This window comes from Callorhinus ursinus, unplaced genomic scaffold (genome assembly GCF_003265705.2).
Source record: "Callorhinus ursinus isolate GAN/ISIS: 27379988/994484 unplaced genomic scaffold, GSC_fseal_2.0 scaffold57, whole genome shotgun sequence".
Lineage (NCBI taxonomy): Eukaryota > Metazoa > Chordata > Mammalia > Carnivora > Otariidae > Callorhinus > Callorhinus ursinus.
In genome coordinates this window covers 1,179,773-1,202,107 of record NW_027397119.1, presented here as the reverse complement: position 1 = coordinate 1,202,107, position 22,335 = coordinate 1,179,773, and the positions used below count along the sequence as shown (strand labels likewise).

The 22,335-nt window shown below is 36.3% G+C and overlaps 1 protein-coding gene across 2 annotated transcripts in view; it reads right to left on the bottom strand.

Moving 5' to 3' along the window:
- Positions 1-22,335, bottom strand: part of CRB1 (crumbs cell polarity complex component 1) — a 222,803-nt gene that overhangs the window by 141,670 nt on the left and 58,798 nt on the right. For both annotated transcript variants that reach the window (XM_025855301.2, XM_025855302.2), the window contains exon 2: positions 79-660. In XM_025855301.2, coding sequence (XP_025711086.2) covers positions 79-660 — 582 coding nt within the window. The remainder of the gene's footprint in view (positions 1-78; positions 661-22,335) is intronic.

The window sequence follows — 22,335 nt, the reverse complement described above, 5'->3', positions numbered from 1 at the left end:
AGTCACCTCTGCTTCTGTCATATTAAAAAAAGGGGAAGCTAAATACATCCTCTGGTCTTCAAATGTGATAACACTTACCAGAATAATCGCGGGGACAAATACAAGTGTATCTTCCTATCTCATTGAGGCATGTAGCTTCATTCTTACAGGGATCTGAGACACACTCATCCACTTCCAGGTCACAGTGCCTGCCTTGATATCCTGGGACACAGAAGCAGGAATAGCCATTGATTCCATCCTGGCACATGGCCCCATTGTGGCAAGGGCTCGAAGCACACTCATCGAGATCCTTTTCACAGAACCTTCCAGTATATCCATCAGGGCAGATGCAGACAGCATGAACAGGGCCCTGATGGCAAATACCTCCGTGTTGGCAGGTGTTTGTGCCACAGAAAACAGTAGCGGTTTCACAGGTTGTCCCACTAAAACCAGGAGGACATTTGCAGAGAAAGCTCCTTCCTCCAGGGGTGTTCACACAAGTGGCATTTCCTTGACAGGGATTGGAGAAGCATGGATCTCTCATATTCTCACAGTCTTTGTCCAAATTAATGGCCACGTCTGAACAATGGCAGTTGTTGTCTTTTGAATAATCATTGCATGTAGAATTGTTTTGGCAAGAATTTGAGAGGCACGTGGTGTCATTTTTATTGCAAAAGGAACCTACAAGGAAATAAAAAATATCAAGATGAAGTTTACAAATAAATGGCTAAGGATAAAATTAAAGATCTTTTTGCTCCTGTGCCATCTCAAACTCATTAATGAAATACAGTTGGCTGCATTCTTTTGATGAACTTTATCAAATGATGTCTAATGATGAGGCTTTTCTTTAATGATTTGTCAAATCTTTTCATGTAGTTGCTAATAAGAAACAAAAATAGCTGGTTTGAGATTCTTCGCTTCTCCACTTCCCCTTCTCAGGGCCAAGTGCCACTGAGCAATGGGGTGAATTGAAGCAACTGTTAAATTGTCCTATACACATACACTTTTGAAATTCACGTTCTCTCATGGAGGATTTTGGAGTATACTGGGAAATGAGATGACAAAATTGTCTCTGAATATAGTCTAACTGAAACTAATATTTAAGTGAATGTTACAACTTGGTTTATGACTGCTGTATCACAATTATCATTTATGTTCTTTAAAAAAAAGCATAGAAAATGAAAACATTAAAATAAAATACCAACTATTTGTTGAAGCTCTACTCTTTGTACCAAGCTTGCCAGGTATTTCACATATATTATTGCTAATCCTCACAGCAACACAGTGTTATTATGTACATCTTACAGATGACAAATTAAATCCCTCTGCAAGGAAATAGATGTAGTAAAGTTTATGGAATTTGTTTTTCTAAAAGCATCTCTGTTCTAGGGATACATTTTTGAAATTCTAATTGGAATAACAACCAACAGAAAAACAATAATTCTTTAATTTTTTGCCAAATTCTTTAGATATTTGTATGTATGGAAGTTTTCCCCAAATATATATACATTATGACCGCCGCATTGTTATTTTCTTAGTCACATATATGGAGAAGCTTTATGATTTGTCAACTCAATTGTATTATCCCACAAAACACTGTCTTGCGTGTGGATTCATCTACTATATCATTCTCTTATTTTTATTTCCTTCCTCACAATATTGCTCACAAACATAGTAGCCGGCAACAGTAGAGGCTTGTAATAAAAAAAAAAAGGTACAAAATGGAGAGTTTGCTCTTAGGACATGAGACATAAATCAACTATTGTCAGAAGAAAATAGTGTGTAAACTTTGAGAGATATGTAATGATAAATCTTTTCCTTCTCTTCCTGTAAAAAAGAGAGGTGGTTCTCATAACTTGGTGTGGCCACTAACAAGGTGATGGAAAGATACTGAAAATAAATGACTAATTGGTGCCTCATACAAGAGTGAGAAGATCTAATTATCTTCTATGGAGTCTTCCTGGCAGCCAACAATTTTCCTCTAGTGCCTACACATAGAAAGTTAACATATGCTTCTATATTATCAGGAGGGTTGATCAGAAACCAAACATTTTCTACTCCCTATGAGAAAATTCAACTAACCATCCTTATACTTTAGCTTTTTTTTTTTTTTCTCCTCAGATGCTGGCTTTCCCATCACATCTTCAGATGTGATGTCCTCATGTCACTTCCTGAGCGCTTTCTTTTCTAAGTTTTATTTGCCATCTTATATATGCTGTTGTTTCTTTGTGTATATGTTTGTTTGTTTTCTGTTTTCTTCATTAGAATGTTATCTCCACGGAGGAAAAGAGACCTTGTGTCTCCATATGTTCTGCGTCTGCAACATCACCTGTCCCATTGCAGGTGCTCAATACATACTTATCATCGGAAGGAAGAGGGGAAATGTCACAACAGAAACCTGGAAGCGTGCTGTGCGATCACAGGGGCCAGGAAAAGTGTTACCAGGAAGAGGCTCAATGAAGAAAAGGCACTTGAGATGTGTTTTTCAGTGAATGCAAGTGAAGGAAGGATATAGTATTTGCAAAAGACAGAACTAAAGCATGAGAGTATTGGCATTCTCTGTCAAAAATAAGAAAAGCATGAGGGGTGTGGGGCAGCAAATGGGGAGGAATAGGAAGAAATATTTAATAAGTTCAAACTTTTTGGCAGCATTTAAATTCTTGTGTCCAAACTGAGAAAATTCAATTAAATACTGCAGTTGCCCTCTTCACCAGTAAGGGTATTTATGAATTTAGGTTTTCCATTTATTTTTGTTTTGTTAGTGATGATGGTGATGGTTTTTTTCCTTCCTTTAATAATCAAGCATTATCATTTAAGCTATGAAATGAAGCATTTGTGTGGAAAGACAGCAAAGGAAATTAGCATTTATACCCGAGGCCCCTCCAATGCAACTTTTAAAATGGATTTCTTATAATGTTTGTGTATAGCATTTTACCAGATGGAAAGCTAAGTTTTATAAGGACTAAGCCATTTGCATAGTGTCAAAGAGAGGTAGGATTTGAACCTCTGGTTTGTCCATTTCTTTTTACTGCATTCTTTTAGAAGTTAAGATACTTATTGGGTAGAGTTTCTTACGTAAACATGATGATATTCACATTAAATGTTTAATTCTCTTCCTTTCCAAAATTCTGGGAAAGACATAAAGGATAGCAAGTAAGCATATTGAAAAATGCTCAACATCATTTACCATTAGGGAAACAGAAATTCGAAACAATATCTAGAATGGCCACTAGAATGGCCAAATGACAAAAATTGGCAATACCAGGTATTGACAGGAAGTGGAGAAATGGAAGTCTCTCTCATGCCCTCTCTCTCTAACTAATCATTCTTGCCTATATGCTACCAGTTGTATTAGTGTTTTCAAATATTGGCCTTTGACTTTATATAGTTTACCTATAATACCTTTGTTTTCTATCCTAGATTTCTGTTTTTGCCTTTTTATTTTCTTAATTCTTCTTGCTTTGGGTTTAATTGCTATTTATTCTTTCAAGTATTCCTAATTTATTAATTTAGGACTAAAAATTTCTGTGTAAAACAAGCACAGCTTTACTGCATTTCTTATAAGTTTATTTTCGATATCATTCAAATAAAAATATTTTCTAATTTTCATGGTGATTTCTTCTTTGACCTATGGAAAAAATCTATAAAAATCAATTACATCAAATTGTTAACTGTGTTATTCGGAACTTCTATAGCATTGGGGTTTTTTTCTACTATTTCTCTTCATTGAGATTGATGCATTGAAATCTCCTATAGTGAATATGAAGTTCCTATTTCTTCTTTTAGTTCTGACAATTTTCACTTCTATATTCTGAAGCTATGTTCTTATGTTCATAGAAATTTAAAATGGTTATATCGTCCTGCTGGTTTGACTCTCGTATATTCATACAATATCCTTTTTATCTATAATGCATCATACCTTAAAAGACTACTTTTCCTGTTGTTGTACTGCTGTGTCAGTCATATATCAGTCATATATCTCCTACATGGCTGGTGGGAATGCAAAATGGTGCACCCACCCTGGAAAACAGTTTCCAAGTGTCTTATTAATTTAAACATACACTTATTCAGCAATTCCACACCTAGATATTTCCCCCAAGAAAACAAAAACAAGGTCCACACAAAAACTTGCTTTCGAAATTCATAGTGGCTTTATTCATAATGCCAACACTGGAAAAAAATCCAAATATTCATCAGCTGGGAAATAAATTTTAATATATCACACACTGGGCTACTACTCAGGAATAAAATGGGCAAATTACTGACCCAGTGAACAACATGGAGGAATGTTTAAAGTATTATGTTAAGTAAGAGAAACCAGACACAAAGACTGTCGCTGTATGATTCAATTTTATGACATTCTAGAGAAGGCAAAGTTATAATGATGGAAAGCAGCTCAGTGGTCACCAGGAAATGGAGGTGGGTTAAGGGAACTAACTGTAAAGGGGCATGAAGGAGTTTTTATGGAAACATTCTGTGTCATGATTGTGGTAATAGTTATTGACCATAGGCGTTTGCCAATGAAATTGGGTTAATGTTATTGTATGTAAATGATACCTCAATAAATCAGACCAAACAAACAAAAAAAAAAGCCCTAGAAAAAAAGGATAAAAAGGGATGAAATTACCATATTCACAAGAGCCAGAAGAGAGGTTGAGGGGACAGCAATAAATACCCATAAACATACACTCATACATAAAGGGAAGCTAGGCTGCAGGTGGGTGAGTTGTAAAAGACTTAGCTTACCAGAATAAGCAAAACCCCAGCTGAGAGAAACCTAGAAGCAAGACAGTTTATGCAGTAGAACCCTCAAAAGTTTCAGGAATTAGAGGCTCCATGTACTCAAGTGGTGCTGAAAATGGAGAGGTTTTTTGGAAAACTTACCAAAAGCACAGTTTGATTCTCATATCCCATTTTTTAGCCCAGGAAACTACGTGATGGCCCTTCTCGCATGACGGGGATTCAAAGGCACGAGCACAACTAGTGGGAGTGGCCGGGTCTGATTTGATAATGGGGATGAAGTGAATGTCTACATAAAGAATTGTGAGACACTCCCAACCTCATTTTCAATTCAGTTCTAAAAATGCCAGCGGCCAGGGGCGCCTGGGTCGCCCAGTCTTTGGGCGTCTGCCTTCGGCTCAGGTCATGATCCCAGGGTCCTGGGATCAAGCCCCACATCGTGCTCTCCCACTCCCCCTGCTTGTGTTCCCTCTCTCGCTGTGTCTCTCTCTGTCAAATAAATAAAATCTTTAAAAACATAAATAAAAATAAAAATGCCAGCAGCCAGATTTACTCCCCAAGCAGGAAATAATTTCTTCTCTTAACCAGCCCGAGAGAAAATATTTACAGATGCTGATATTGGGTGTCACCCATTGAAATGAGCCAGCCCAATCACTGCAGAATAAATCCTAGTAAGCTAGAAAGCTCTGTAACATGAAATAGAAGTGCTTTCAAATAGCTCTTTTAAACAAACACAGGCATAAGGGTATAGATGAACTATATATATATATATATATATATATATATATATGCATTACTGTCGTTTAATTATACTTTAAATTATATTACAATTATACTCTAAAGAATAATGATAAATAAACATCCTTGTACCCATTAATAAGCTTAAGAAACAATAGTACCTCTTTATTAAATATGAACAGATTGTATCAGATTACCACATGGAGGAAAACCTCTAAGATAAAACACTAAGACCAAATGCACAAAAAAAAAATTTTTAAGTAACTTGGAAGAGACAAAGACAATTTAAGGACTGGACAACAATTTATGAAAATTTGAGCATTAGTAATTTCAGAGTTAAGAAAGGATAGTGCAGCAATGAAATAAGTATAGGTGTTTATCAAAATAAACTTCTAGAGAACAAAAGAGGCTTTAAAATTAAAAATACAGTGGTAGATGTCTTTCTCTGCTTGACGATAATTGTCTTTCTCTGCTTGACTTATTTGTCAAGCAGAGAAAGACAATTATCATATGGTTTCACTCATATGTGGAACATAAGGAATAGAGCAGAGGCCCACAGGGGAAGGGAGGGAAAACTGGATGGGAAGAAATCAGAGAGGGAGACAAACCATGAGAGACTCTGGACTCCGGGAACCAAACTGAGGGCTACAGAAGGGAGTGGGGTGGGGGGATGGAGAAACCGGGTGACGGGTATTAAGGAGGGCATGTGTGGTGAGGAGCACTGGGTATTATACGCAATTAATGAATCGCTGAACACTACAACAAAAACTAATGATGTACTATATGCTGGCTAGTTGAACATAATTAAAAAAAAACTACAGCCACACACACACAAAAAGAAAATGAAAAACAGTGTTTATTTCTAACAGTGTTAGAAATAAAAAATCCAGTTAAGTGATTGAAAGATGATGTTGAGGAAAATCTACCAGACACTAGAAAAAAATACTAAGAGATTGAAATGAGAGGTAGAAACAATAGGGGAACTAGAGGATCAGTCAAGGAGGCATTTCAAAATAGAGAAATGGGGTGGGGGTGAAGGAGGCTAGGAGAGGAGGGAGAAGGAACTTAAAATAATGACAGAAATATAAAAATTGTTCCTATAATTAAAAACAAACAAGTTTACAGATTTAAAGCTTCTACTAAGTTCCCTACACAAAGAATTAAAAAACAGATCCACAGCAAAGCACATCATTTCCCTGAAGCAGGACAGGGAACCACTCATTTACAAAGCATCAGAAATCAGAGTACCATTTGATTTCTCCACAGAAATATTGAAAGCTAGGAGATATTAGAAAAATGCCTTAAAAATCCTGAAAGAAAATAATTCCTAAATGAGAATTCCATGCCCAGCTAAACTATCAATCAGATGTTGGCAGGGGAAGGCAAATATTTGCAAAAATTCAGAAATTTAAATTTTCAGCTTTCATGCTCACTTTTCAGGAAGATTCTAAAAGATAAGCTCTATGAAAATGAGAGTGTAACCAAGAAAATGAGAGACATGAAATCTAGCGTACAAGGGATCTAATTAAGGAAAGAAGAGAAACATTTTACCAGAATCACTCGCTGGACTACAGACATGCTATCAGCATAGAGATTCACTAGTGCTGAAGGCAAAAAAAGAAGGTGGAGCTCAGAGAAGACAAATGCAGAGTACCATAGAGAGAGGTAAAGGAAAACGAAATAGAACAAGGTTTTTTAAACTCTTACTAGTATTAATTCTAGGGAAAATGCTGTGCAAAAAGGGAAATGAATCGTAATATACTATGTGGTTGCATTGTTCTTTATAAATAACAATAATGATAATTATGATTTAACTAAAGCAGTAGAGTTGCATGTGTGCTGGGGGCTGTCGGTGTGTGTGGTTGAGAACTGCAGGAAAATTAAATCTACTTTTACTGTAGCAGGATTCCAATAGATTATGCTAGTATCTAAAACAAGGGAGGGGAGCCTGGGTGGCTCAGTGGGTTAAGCTTCTGACTCTTGATTTGGGTTCAGGTTATGAACTCAGGGTTGTAAATTGAGCCCTGCCTCCGGCTGTACCCTGGGTATGGAGCCTGCTTAAGAGTCTCTCCCTCTCCCTCTGCCCACCCCCACCCATGCTCTAAATAAATAAATAGATAGATAAATCAATTAAATAAAACGAGGGGGAAAACTCAGCTTATTATTTACAAGTTTACAAACAAAAACCATAAGAAATGACTGAGAGTTTTAAATAGTTGCTTCCGGGGAAGTGCACAGTAGGAGTAAGAAGGAGGAATGGGGATGGTAAAAAGTGGACTATTGTTTCCTTTATAACCCTTAGAGACTTTAAACTATTACTGAACACATTTGATAAAAATATTTTTAAAACAAAACAGGTAAATTTATAATCTGGTCACACACACTGCTCCCCTTCACTTTGTTTACACATACACTTTGATTTATGTTTTCAGTCCTGGTTCTGGACAAGATCATCTATGAAGCACATTCTTTTACTGGGTCTCCTCCGGGGTGAATGGTGACACTGGCACCATTTGCACGTTTACTTCCACCCAGGAAGTAGTCCATGGGCAAGATGCTAACTGGCCCTCTTAGAAATGCAGCCCATGGACCTAGGCATTATTAACTGACACTTCAGCTGACTATAGTAAATGAACAAAGACAACTGCCTCTCAAAAAGAAAGTTATACTTTTCAAACATATAAATGAATTGCAGTTTATCGCTGTGTTAAAAACAACCAGGGGCACTTGAGTGGCTCAGTTGGTTAGGTGTCGGACTCTTGATTTAGGCTCAGGTCATGATCTTGGGGACCTGGATTTGGCCTCACGGGGCTCCCCACGAGGCCAGAGTCTGCTTGAGATTCTCTCTCCGTCTTCCTCTGCCCCTCCCCTGGCTTGTGCTTGTTCGCTAGCTCTCTCAAATACATAAATAAATAAATCTTTAATAAAAAATAACTAAACAGCCACTAAGGAAATAAAAGCAAACTATGCACAGACCAATAATGTCTTGACGTAAGGATTGTAATTATTCCAGTTTTGTGCACCTAACTGAAAAAATCTGTCATCTATGTTATTATATTGTACCTAGTATGTTGGGCAAACAGTCAACAGTAAAATAATTTTCATAGTAATAGTACCTTTAGAACAAAACTTACATGAACACACACACAAAACCTTATGGGACTAATTAAAACTATAATTGGAGGAATTTAATTCCAAGGGAAGTGACCATTGAGAATTTTGTTCCCAGCTTGCATTTGAGACTTAGATCCAGAGCAAGAAACTTTCCTGGATGTGAAGTGTAATTGATATTTTCAGACCAATTTATAGTCTGCCAAACTGTTTCCTTGCAGTAAAGTTTGCCACCTACTGGATATTATAAAAAGTTCTAGAATTGTGGGTTTCAGACTTTTTCTTTTCTTTCTGTAAGTACAGCAGTTCTCCTTCAAGGAAAATATCATGAATAATCCCAGTATACAAAATCAGAATGTGGACCAGCTCAGGTTGAAGAAGGGAAGGAGACCCTGCAGCCCAATCAAGTGGCCTCCTGCTCTTTAAGGATATACCTCCAAGGAGCCCTAGGGGCTGAGAATAGCAATTTAAAAAATCTCTGTTCAGGAGAAAACACAATATTTTCTATGGCTTTTATAATGCTTATTGTATTTGCTTTTTTGGTATTGTTTGGGCATATATATGTACATACGTGTATATATGCACTATGTAATTATATGTATATATTCATATATACATATAAATATTTTTCGGAGAAGTAAAAAACTAACTTGACCAGTTTCAAAGAAGACAAATGCCCAAGCATTAAACATATTTATTGTGTGTGTGTGTGTGTGTGTGTGTGTGTGTATTTTCTAAAAATTCAGTGTACTTGGAAAACAGCCATATTGGCAATCTAGCTCAGTTATAGGGTGGAATATATTTATTCAGAGCAAAGAAACACTACAAGGTGATCTCAGGGAAGAGCCTTTTAGTTTCCCAGAGATTATTATAAATAATATTTGTTCCTTTGTCCTTGATGGTTTTCATGCACTTACCTATGAAACAAGTGGGTAATTCTCTGATTTAAAAATCATCAGTCAAGAATCTGAAATTTTTGTCAAGTGTTTTGTTGTTGTTGTTGTTATCACTATTTTTGGTAACTTTTGTATTTGCCAACCATGGGAGATTTGCCCCAGTGGCAAAGAGGAGAGTGTAGTGGTGAGGAGCTTGTCCCCGCAGTAACCGGCCTAGCTCTGCCACTCACACCCTGCTTCCTCAGCTGCAAAAAAAGGGAAAGGATAGTAAAACCTACTTCTTAGGGTTTTTGTGAGGATGACGTCACTAGATTTAAATGGTTGGAGGACATATCGTAAATGCTAGATAAATGTTAGTTCTTATTGTTTTAAGATGTTTAGAGATAGTTCTGCTTTCTTAATAGAAAATTTAGGCCTAGATTAGTACAAAATATAGCAATAACAATAATAACTTCCCCCCCAAAAAAAGAGTACAATCCACTAACACATTTTCACTGCAGGAAATTTATTTTGGAAAACAAACAAGCCCAAGTATATCCTTATCTAGGGAACCTGTTGATGAGCTAATTCAACATGCCAAAGACATTTTTCCCATAAAGTATCCAGACTTGCTTAGGATCAAATGAAGATAAACATCATAAAAAAGATCTGTTCTCCAGGGTTTGGTTTTCACAAGAAAATATTTAACACCTGACTCTGTATTTTGAGTACCACGTCAAATTTTGGCTAAAAGAAATATTGCACAAAGTGAAAATTGTGAAAGGCTTTCACTGTTTAGAAGATCTGCTCTATATTTGTGCCCTCCCCAGTGCCTGTTTATTTGCAACAAATGCTCAGTGAATATTTCTGGGGTATTAATTGTCAAAGCCACAATCCTTACCTTAAAGATTTCCCCTGCTGTATAAACTTTGCATATGCATATGTACACACACACACACACACACACACATACACACACGAGTAACAATTGACCCTTGGGTTGGTTTTTTTTTTTCATTTTTTTAATTTAAATACCTTCTTATCACAACTAGCCTTAGTCTTTCCTTAGGATTTACTAACATAATTATCCCCATATGACTCTCTAACCACCTCTGTCTCTAGTTCTCATTTTTATTGATACTAACCTTAAAAGTCAGATCTATCCTCTGTCAGCAGAAGTGTTGGAAGGAACAGTTGTTAATGCTCATATCAAATTAAAATGGCAATTTTTAATGTGCCTCATATGAGTTAGAGTAAACACTCGCCAATGTACTCCCAACAGTACAAATAAAGCTGTTTGCTCTCATTGCTCTGGGCACATATTTTATTATGTTTTTCCCTCAAACTATTGAGAGATGGGTAGGGACTTGGGGAAGCAAGTGACTGGAATGGGGGAAAGGATATGTTAGCTGTGGTATGGAGTGATGTTTTAAACATGCAAAGGCACAGGTTTTTTTCTATTTTAATTCTATTTTTAATATACATTCAATCTAATTTCATTTAAATAAAAATGGGAAAGGGAAGAGAGGAATTGTGAACATAAAATTTGGTATTTGCAGCAGCATCTATTGAATGGTTTCTGATGTTCTTCCATATAAAAGATCTTCTCCTATAGATGAATTAATAAGTAAACATTTGCTAATGAGTTGCTTTTATTTTATTTTATTTTCACTTTTGATTTGCTTTTATTAAAACAACAAACTCATGTCTTTACATAGGTTTTTGTTTATATCCTTGATATTTTTAGAATACAGTTCTCTATATTTTATTAAACTACCTTTCGAAAGCCACAATTGATTTCTATACACTGACACACCATTGACTTAATAGAAAGGACTTAACTGAGGTGTCAAAGAAAAAATTATTCTTTATTCAAGATTTACTGTCTCCTCAATTCCATTCAGAAATTTGACAGATTGGATATCCCTTGACATTTTGGTGAACCACCGAACACTTTCAATCATAGTTTGGATTTGAAACAGCAAATATTTGGTGTGTGTCAGGTTTTAAATCACATCCATAATGAGTTGCTAAAATAGAAGGGATAAATAATACTATTGGAGATAGAATAGAAATTTCCAGATCTAAGAATTTCAATTTATAAGGGGAAAGTAGCTTGTTGAATTTTCTTTAGCCAGGCTTTCTGCAGAGAACAAAATTTCATCCCAGGGTTGGGGCCAGGTAGCAGGAGAAGTGAGTGCAGGAGACACACATCTTTATTCAGGACGTAGCCAAAATGGCTTACATGTGGTATGTAGTCAATAGAAATTTGTGATAGAATTTCTGTTGTCAATAGAATAATGAATGAGTGAGCAAAAAAACCTGAATTCTCATTTAAGCCTTGCTGTAAAGTTCTTACTTCCACCTCTTTTGATAAAATCAAGCAAATCATTGGGTAAATCACTGACTTTGATGTATGGTGTGATAGGATCCACATGAAACAGTTAAAATAAGTAGATGAGCTCTATAAGTCCATTCCTTTCTTTTGCTTTCCTATGGCCTCTGAAAAATGAGGCAATCATTATCATATAGTGGTCTTCAATACTAACCTAAGGCCAATTTCATGTAATGTCAAGAGTATAATTTTATGGTCACACAGATAGAGGTTTAAATTTTAGTTCTGCTATTTGCCATATCTGTGGTTTTTGCAAAACCAGTGTCACTGAGCCTCAGTTTCCTCATTTGGGAAGGAGATGCATAGTGCTTAAGAGCATGGACTTTGGAGCTGGGGTTTAAATCTTGGCTCTGCCACTTCCTAACTGTATGGGTTTTATTGAGATACTTAACATTTCTGGGCCTCAGTTTCCATTTCTATAAAAATGATACCTACCCCATAGGTTTATTGTGGAGATTAAATGAGTTAATGTACATAAAATGCCTAATAATGCTTGGCACAGAGTGAATATTAGGAGCCATTATTATTATTCTTATTATCATGAGGGGTAAAAAAAATACCATACATAAAGTTCCCTGTAAAAGTATGGAATAAAGTAATTATTTAATCAGTATTATTTCCTTTCAGTGCAGGGTCCAAAGCTTGGGACCCTTCTATTGTCTAGCAAAGTAGCATGCACACACTTGATGCTTTGTAAATGCATGTTTAATAAAGGAATAAATCCAAGGAAAGTGAGACTCTACAATATTGTAAAGAGAGTGTTTAGTTTTGTAGTTCCAGGATGTACAATACTATTGTCAGCACACATTCGCTGATAATCTTGTTTCCTAATCTAGGCAGGAGCCCAATATTGCCAAATATATATGTACCACAGTTAACTCACATGCAAACTCTGAAACTTCCTGCTCCAGTTGAGAAGACTGTTCCCAAATTTCATTGGTGTCACCTCTATTCAACATCCTTCTTCTATTATCTCTTCTATAGAGTCCGTGGACTCATTGAGAAACTTTTCCATGAAGATATTTTAAATCTGCTGTACCAGACCACCATTTTGCTAGGTGCTTTTACATAAAACTTTCAATCATCAACATTATCACTGATGAAATCAGGGGCCTGCTTCTCTAAAGATTTTTGCTTTCAAAGCTTTCTCATGAGAATCAAACCTTCTGGGTCCTCATCTACATAGCCCACACAGCTAAGCACAGGGTCAAGAATGGATTTGGTGTCTGTCCTCAGGGCTAGAGTGATGAACCAAATGCACACTGCAACCACACACACTTAGAGAAGATGCCCTGCCCTTTGTCATCCTTACAACATAACTAAATAATGCAAATTGTGAAGGTCATTTTTACTAAATGTCAATCATTGAAAATGTTAATAAGGGTCTAATTTTGTTCCTTTGACATTAAATTCATTTAAAGCTAATCAGGCCTAGACTCTCTGACCTTATTATAACCCATGTATACTTTAATAATGACAGACTTTTCAATGACCTCTTTTACTTATGGAATAGACTTACCTTTTACTAGCTCCTTTGCCTCTAGCAAATTGAAGATCTCACTGCAGAGCTAAAAATGTTCTAAATAAAAAGAAAAAAGTTTTTTCCCACTCTTATGCAGCCATCACTTTTTTAAGTGATCAATGATTAACAAATACAATTTCAACATTAATTCTAAAACCATTGGGTAGAATAATTTTTTAGAAAGATTTTATTTATTTGTCAGAGAGAGAATGAGAGAGAGCACAAAAAAGCAGGGGGAGGGGCAAGCAGGGGGAGAAGCAGACTCCCCACTGAGCAGGGAGTCCGATGCCAGACTCATCCCAGGACCCTGGGATCATGACCTCAGCTGAAGGCAGATGCTTAACCGACTGAGCCACCCAGGTGCCCCCATTGTGCAGAGTAATTTAGCCACATAGCATTTTCATTCTAAAAAGAATAGTCTTAAAGTCTTAAAGCTATTTCTTAAAAGAAATAGCTTTAAGACTAGATGTCATCATGTAGACATAGAGTAAGGATGCTATCAGTTATTGTCTGAAATGAAGGAGCCTAAGATCCTATCAGCTAAAGCCAGAACTTTAAAAAAAATTAAATATTGGGGCGCCTGGGTGGCTCTCCAGTCATTAGGTGTCTGCCTTCAGCTCAGGTCATGATCCCATCGAGCCCCACATCGGGCTCCCTGCTCAGCTGGAAGCCTGCTTCTCCCTCTCCCACTCCCCCTGAAAGTTCTAATATTTTCCATTAGATTTGTACCGGAATGTTAAGTAAGTATATTATAGACAGTTAAGGTTAAAGAAAAAAAATATACAAAATTGGTAAAATAACTGAAAACTGCCCTTCAAACTTTAGCCCATTGCACTGTGTACCAAAATAGTATAGACAATAAGAGAATGAAACAAAATTGAATAATTTTTAAATTTTATTACTGATATTATACAAATGTCTCCAATCTACTGGTGCCTGGGGATAAGTGCATAACCCTTAGTGTCTCATTTAATGCCTATAGAAAACTTACAGGGTTGGAGGTATTATATCCATTTTATAAGAACTGAGGTTCAGGACTGTTAAATAACTTCCCCTGGGTTATGCAGTTAATATGTGGTAGATTAGGGGGCCAAGAAGACCTCAAAACATCTATTTGAAAAAAAAATCAAAACAAAAAGAAGATAATAGAATCATGAAAAAGAAACACCTTACAAGTATCTAGACCAGCACTTCCCAACTTTATCATTCATATGAACCACTGAGGATCTCATGAAATTGCCAATTCTGATTCAGCAGGTCTGTGGTGGGCCTGGGATTAGGTATTTCCAATAAGCTCCCAGAGGATGCTGTTGCTGATGCTGCTGGTTCATAGACTACATTTTGAATAGCAAGTGTTTAACAGAAATGTAATGTGTACGTAATGTTATGTATTAACACATACAATGTTAAGTAAAGTTAGTAAAATGTGTAATTAAAAATTAAATTAAAAAGCAAAGATAAACAGGTAAAATTAACTCAAATAATATATATTTTTTTTAATTTTTTTATTGTTATGTTAATCACCATATATTACATCATTAGTTTTTGATGCAGTGTTCCATGATTCATTGTTTGTTCATAACACCCAGTGCACCATGCAAAACGTGCCCTCCTCAATACCCATCACCAGGCTAACCCATCCCCACACCCCCCTACCCTCTAGAACCCTCAGTTTGTTTTTCAGAGTCCATCATAAATAATATATTTTTAACCAAATATAACTAAAACAGTATCATTTCATTGTGTAATCAGTGTTAAAAATTAATGAGACAATTACTTTTTTCATACAAGTCTTTGAAATCCTGTGTGTCTTTTACACTTATAGCATATCGCAGTTCCAACTAATGGCTACTATATTGGACAATGTAGATCTGAACAGTTTTTTCATATTTTTGTACATATTTTGCACATATTTCCCTGTACAAAAATAATGTGTGGTTACAACTATGAGTAAGACACTAGTCCTTGAGGATTTAAATTATCTACTTTTATGACATGATTATAGTAATAACCACAAATAAAGACATTTCAAAGTACTTTTTAAGGGTTTATTAATTATGATGTATATCCAAATTGTGCATATCCTTAGAAGTAATTTTTTCATGAATCTTTTCCATATCTTTGCCTTCTTGTTGATCTCTTGGCCTGAGCAGCTTATCATTGTTAAGACACAACTTTACACTTATCTGTGTATTTCCTTAATTATTCTCCGTTTCATGTATGGACACTTGTCTTTACAATTAGCAAATGAACTCTTTAAGTTCAGGAACTGTAATACATGCTTCTTTAGTATGTCTGCATATATGCTTTGTGTACTGGGTCTCAATCCCACCTAGAATACCAGCTCCTGAGTGGTGCAATAAATACGTACTGATTGTTTGCTGATTAATTGGTTTTACCCCAAGGAAATTTATTCTGCTCAATTTATGGCTCACTACACTTGAACAGGGAGAGAATGATTTGTTTCTGCCAGGTCACTCTACGTTGTGGACTCGATTTGGGGAAAACCCAGGTTACTGTGGTTACTGGGTAACTTGGAAGACATTGTGAATATATTTCATTTGCTTTTTATTCAGCTAAAAGCTCCATGGTCCTGAGCGCTGCAAGTACAATGCCATTGTGCCTTTGGTCTGGATAAGATTTTGAAGAGTTTATGAGTGGCTCTCTGCCCAGTGTGTTCTGGAACATGCTGTTCTGAGCAGGGCCTTGATGTATACAGATGTGCCTCAGCTCATCTGCACAGCCCCATGACACACATAGAGAATGGGTCTCGATCGCCCAGGGACCTATTTGGCTAACTCTATCCCAGAAGGCTATGGCAAGTGCATATGTAATGAATTCTGAGGCTTCATTACTGAGCACAGAACACCAGGGAAATGAGAATACCGCAGCATTGTTTGAAAACTCAGAGGGAGATGCATGGTTGCTGACATCTTTCTGAGAGTTGAAATAGAATATGTCATATTTGGAACTGCCAGCTTCACTAAACAGAAAATAGTAAATATAAGTATAAGGATAGCTCTGTTGAGAAAATGCATGGAAGTGAAACTTGATGTGAAGACATAAAGTATCGTCCCTTAGATGAAATCACCCTTGCTCAAATATACCAATAATCATTTCTTTTAGGAAGGTATGGATATGCCTTTGCACTTAAAATATTTGGGGGTTAAGTGGTGAAAGAGGGAAGATGAATCCAAGCAAATAATTCATTAATTTCAAACCGGTGAATTTTAAAAGTCAATTAATGTTTTGTTTACAAACACAAAGTGTCTTTACTTTGGTTGAGTAAGCAAGCTCCATTTGTTAGGGCAGAAAGATAACCACCTGTCAGGGAACCTAACAGGTGTAGTAATAGTGTGGACAAGGTTTCACTAAAGCAAGAGCCTTCAGGTAATCCATGAGAGAATTAATACATGTTATAATGAGGAATGTTTACTGCCTTCCACATTGTAGGGTAATACAATGAAAGAAATAGCTTTAAGACTAGATGTCATCGTGTAGACATAGAGTAAGGATGCTATCAGTTATTTTCTGAAATGAAGGAGCCTAAGATCCTATCAGCTAAAGCCAGAACTTTAAAAAAAAATTTAAATATTGGGGCGCCTGGGTGGCTCTCCAGTCATTAGGTGTCTGCCTTCAGCTCAGGTCATGATCCCATCGAGCCCCACATCGGGCTCCCTGCTCAGCTGGAAGCCTGCTTCTCCCTCTCCCACTCCCCCTGCTTGTGTTCCCTCTCTCGCTGTGTCTCTCTCTGTCAAATAAATAAATAAAATCTTTAAAAAAATAAATAAAATTAAATATTTAATCTTTACAAAATGAAAACAATATTTTTAAGGCTTCCATCAAATAAGCCAACTAATATTTATCCTTCAAGAGGATGCTAATCTTATGGAATAAAAAAAGATTAAGAGACCCTTAAAGAATCTATTTACCTCAGGACTATTTCTAAAGCACCCTATCATGTTGTTATAGAAACCACTTGAGGCTGAAAATCTCCCATCATGATTATTGCTATAGTAACCACCCGAAGACAAGAAGCTAGTTTTTCATTCATTTGCTATCATCTCCCCTCCCCAAATAGTTTTGCTTTTAGATGTTCTCTGTTGCTGGAAGTGAAGCAGAAAAAAAAGAGTAAATAAATTTAGTGGGGAAGAGAGAGAGAGGGAGAGAGGGAGGGAATGAGGGAGGGAGAGAGAAAGAGAGAGAGAGAAAGAGGGAGGAAGGGAAAGAGAGAGGGAGGGAGGCAGAGAGGGAGGGAGAGAGAAATGAGGGCAACACTACAGGCAATAAAGAGATCCAATTTATTTCATTTATACTTTATAGAGAAAAGAAATTATTAATTAGACAACCAAATCAGCTTTTATTTTTTTTTAAAGATTTTGTTTATTTATTTGACAGAGAGAGAATGAGAGAGAGAGAGCACGAGAGGGAAGAGGGTCAGAGGGAGAAGCAGACTCCCCGCCGAGCAGGGAGCCCGATGTGGGACTCGATCCCAGGACTCCAGGATCATGACCTGAGCTGAAGGCAGTCGCTGAACCAACTGAGCCACCCAGGCGCCCCCAAATCAGCTTTTAGAGATCATTTATTTATTTCAGAGAGAGAGAGAGAGAACACAAGCTGTGGGAGGGGCAGAGGAAGAGGGAGAGGCAGAGAATCCCAAGCAGCCTCTGTGCTGAGCACAGAGCCTGACGCAGGGCTCAATCCCATGACCCATGAGATCATGACTTGAGCCAAAATCACGAGTCGGATGCTTAACCTACTGAGCCACCTAGGTGCCCCCAAATCAGATTTTAAATTGGAAATCAAATTTCTTTATTTCCATCTTTTCGGACTCAAAGTAATGAAAATTAGATGTAAAATATTGCTGTTCTCATATTTTAAAGCCATCATTGAACATTTCAGAGAATTCCCAATTGAATATATGCCTTTGCCTAGTGTTGTCTGTCCTAGTTTAAATCAAATTAAATACATAATATAAATGTATTGTAACAGTTTCTTATATTATTAGGTTCTGATATGGTATATAATATTTAAAAAAGTGATATTTTGATAATCATAATTTAATTTGCTTCTTTCTCCATAAGCATGAAATGAATTTTAAAATTCCAGTGTGATACCAAATTTTGGCACTGTTTTGTGAAAAACTGCTCTAAATAAATAAAACCAAACTGAAAGATTTCTTTACTTTCTTGCCTCAGACTTCATCTTACCATACTGAATTGCCTTGTCTGTTAATAAGTACGAGATCTTAGTTGGATTTTATGGGTTTTTTAAAATTCTAGCAGACACATATATAAAACTGACTTTGAAATAGTTTGCAGTCAGAGTTTTTTGGAACAAAACCCCTGTGCTGAGAAAGTGACAAAATGATGATGGTGATAATGTTTAAAACCTCTGTCACCCCAGTTAATGTCTTAGAAATTAGGATTCCATCTTAGATCAAAACGTGAAGCAATGATGTATTCAGTAGGAAAAGATTGTTGCCAAATCAAAGGTTAATATTCAAGTACATGAAGTTAAGATAAATATTGTGCACTATTCAACTCCGTGTACTGCTATGAACCTCAGTTCACCTCTAAGATTATTCTTTTAGAATGTCTAGTACAAGGAACAATTGCTATCATTTTCTAACATGTTATTTGAAAAGGAATAATTTCAAGCATTCAAAGGAGTGTTGGCCATTTTCAGTATATCAGAGTATACCCAAAACAAACACAAAAATGCATCTAATTATTTCTCAGATAAGAGCAATATACTTTGTACAAACCAACCAACCTAACTCATTGCACTTGAAGGTGATTTTTAATTAAATACATTCTTTAGAAAAGTCTAAGCAAATATATGGGAGTTGATTCAACTATGTTACTGATTCATCTGGTTGTCTTTGGGTATTTATATTCATGAATTATAATTCAACTCTTAGTCTATACGAATGGAAAAATAAATGTTGTTTATGATACTTTCCTTCACACTTGTGAATTTTTGTAACCCTCGGCACTTTTTGCTTCCATTCTGTGTATTTTAGCTTTGTTCAGGCATAGCTTTGGAGCTGAAAGAAGGAAATTCTCTAAAACTCTGTCTGGCTGAATTGTGTTGAAATGGTATTTATAGTCAACTCCAGGCTTTTTCCAAAGTAGTTACAATATGATAATCAACAGTGTGTATGTGTCAAATAGTAGGTAGCACACAGACACACAGGAAATATTTAATACCACTTTGTGTGTGATCAAAGGCCACTTTGGCCATTTCAATAGAGTCAGGTACCAAATGCTTTTCTGCGATTACTCAAACTGACTTAAGAGAGCATACTCACTGTGATCATAGTGCATATATCTTTCTCTTTAAAAGATTTTATTTATTTATTAGAGAGAGAGAATAAGTAGGGGGAAAGGACAGAGGGAGAAGGAAAAGCAGAGTCCCTGGTGAGTGGGGAGCCCAATGCAGTGCTCAATCCCAGGCCCCTGAGATCATGACCTGAGCCGAAGACAGACTCTTAACCGATGGAGCCACCCAGGTGCCCCAGTGCATATATCTTTCTTATCTAGTCTTGAATTGCATTCTTCTTACACCTGAACACATCATTAAACCAATTTGGTTTGTTGTTATTGTTTATTTAGCTGCTCCTGAGTGTCTAATAATTTTAAGGGACAAGTGCCTTTCACCAACGTCCACTTCTGCCCAAGACAGGTTAGCATAGGACCTATCCTCTTTCTGTAAACAACTAAAAAAAGGGAGAAATATATGAGCTAACTATTTTCAGGCATTGAGCACATTTTAAAACTATAATTTTTGTTAGAAATGAAATAAAGACACCTATGGTCTCCTGGGATTTATATTTAGAATGACTTTAATGTTGTGATAGAAGTATAATCAGAGAAATAGCAATGTTTCCGAGCTACAGAGGATGAGATCAGAGTCATAGGCTGCAGAAGCAATTTAATTTGTAGGTCAGAGGACCAAAGAACAAAAGGATGAGCCAAAAGATCCATTATTCATCACAGTTTTTAGAAATCTTACCAGAGATCATCTGCTGAGAGACTGAGACAAATTAAAACACCAAAAATTGGACAGTTGGGGTCCTAACCCAGCCAGAGTAGAGACACTTCACTGAACATCTCAAGCATTGAGAAGCCAGAAAGCCCTTGCTTTAGGAGTAAGGACCACACCATAGGGGAAGGAAGATGTCATAGGAGAAGGAAGATGTTCAAAACCAAAATAGAGCCACAAAGAATAAATGCAAGATTTAAAGGAAAAACCTTTTTAAACTGCCTGCCAGACAAAAATCCAAATCCTTCAGAGGAAATTCACATAAATTGAGAAGCCCTATACTTATCATTTGAATATCCAGCATCTGATAAAAAAATTAGTAGACATGTGAAAAGCAGAAAAATGTGACCGATAATCATGAAAAAATATCATTAGAAATAGATACTGAGATGACTCAGATGTTGAAATTAGGAGACAATAACTTAATATTTTCTAGGACTTAAAGAAAAGAATGAACATGAGTAAACAAATAAGAAATCTCAAAAGAGAAATGAAAACTATGAAGAAGGCCAAATGGAATTTCTAAACTAAAAAGTATATTATCTGAAATGATGAATACTCTTGATGGTCTTAACAGCATATTGGGGCCAGAGAAGGAAGGATCCATGAATCTGAACACAATTAACAGAAGTTACACAATCTGGAAAATAGACAAAATATTTTTTAAAATGAACAGAGTTGCAGTGAACCATAGGATAATTCCAACAGGCTCTCATATGTGTAGTTGAAGTTCCAGAAGAACAGGAAAAAAGAACAGGGAAAAAAATATTTGAATTAATAATGACCAAAATTTCCCCAAATTTGGTAGGAAACAACTTAGAGATCTAAGAATTTTAGCAAATCCTAATCAAAGTTAATATAAGGAAAATTATACCTAAGCACATTATAATAAAACTACTTACAAAAAATATAAATTAAAAAATCTTACAAGATCCTTAAGAATTGAGGGGAGAAGAACCACATTGCATACAGATGAATGGATTGGTGACTAATTTCTCATGAGAAGTATATGGAGGTCAGCAGACGATTGAATGGAATCTTTGAAGTTGGAAAGAACTGTCAAGCTAGAGTTCTCTACCAGTGAAAACATCCTTTAAAAATGAGGATGAAATAAAAACATTTTCAGATAAGCAAAAGCTGAAAGAATTCATCAGTCAGCAGCATATTTCATTCCTCAGGCGGAAGGGAAATGACATCAGAAGAAAACTTGCATCAGGTGCCTGGGTGGCCCAGTCGGTTATCTGCCTTCAGTTGAGGTCATGATTGCGGGGTCCTGGGATCAAGTCGTGCATCACATTGGGCTCCTTGCTCAGCGGGGAGTGTGTTCTCCCTCTGCCCCTTCCCCCAGCTCATGTGCTCCCTTGCTTTTGCTCTCTCTCTCTCTCTCTCTCTCTCAAAAATAAATAAATAAAATCTTTTTTAAAAAGGAGGAAAACTTACAACTACAGGAAGGAATGAAGAGCACTGGAAATTAGAATATATTTCGGTAAATACAAAAGGCATCATATGCTTTGCTCTTGATTTTATTGAAAGAAAACTTACTGTTTAAAACAAAATTAATCATTGTGTTGTGGGGTATACACATATATAAATGTAAAATGATTGTCATAAATAACACAAAGGACAGAGAAGATAAATAGAATTTTACTGTTGTTATCACATTTTATGTGGAACAATATTAAATCTAAGTTGAGAGTGATAAGTTAATGATACATGCTGTTATTATAAGAGCAGCAATTCTCAAAGTGTGGTACATGGACCTCTGGGGTCTGGAAACCTTTTTTGGGAATTTGTGAAGTAAAAGTTATTTTTGTAATATAAATAACACGTTAATTTCCTTTTGCCCTGCATTATTTGTACTGAAAGTTTACAACCAGACAAAACTAATCAGAACAATGATCACCTTTGGATGTAGGGACTGACTGGAA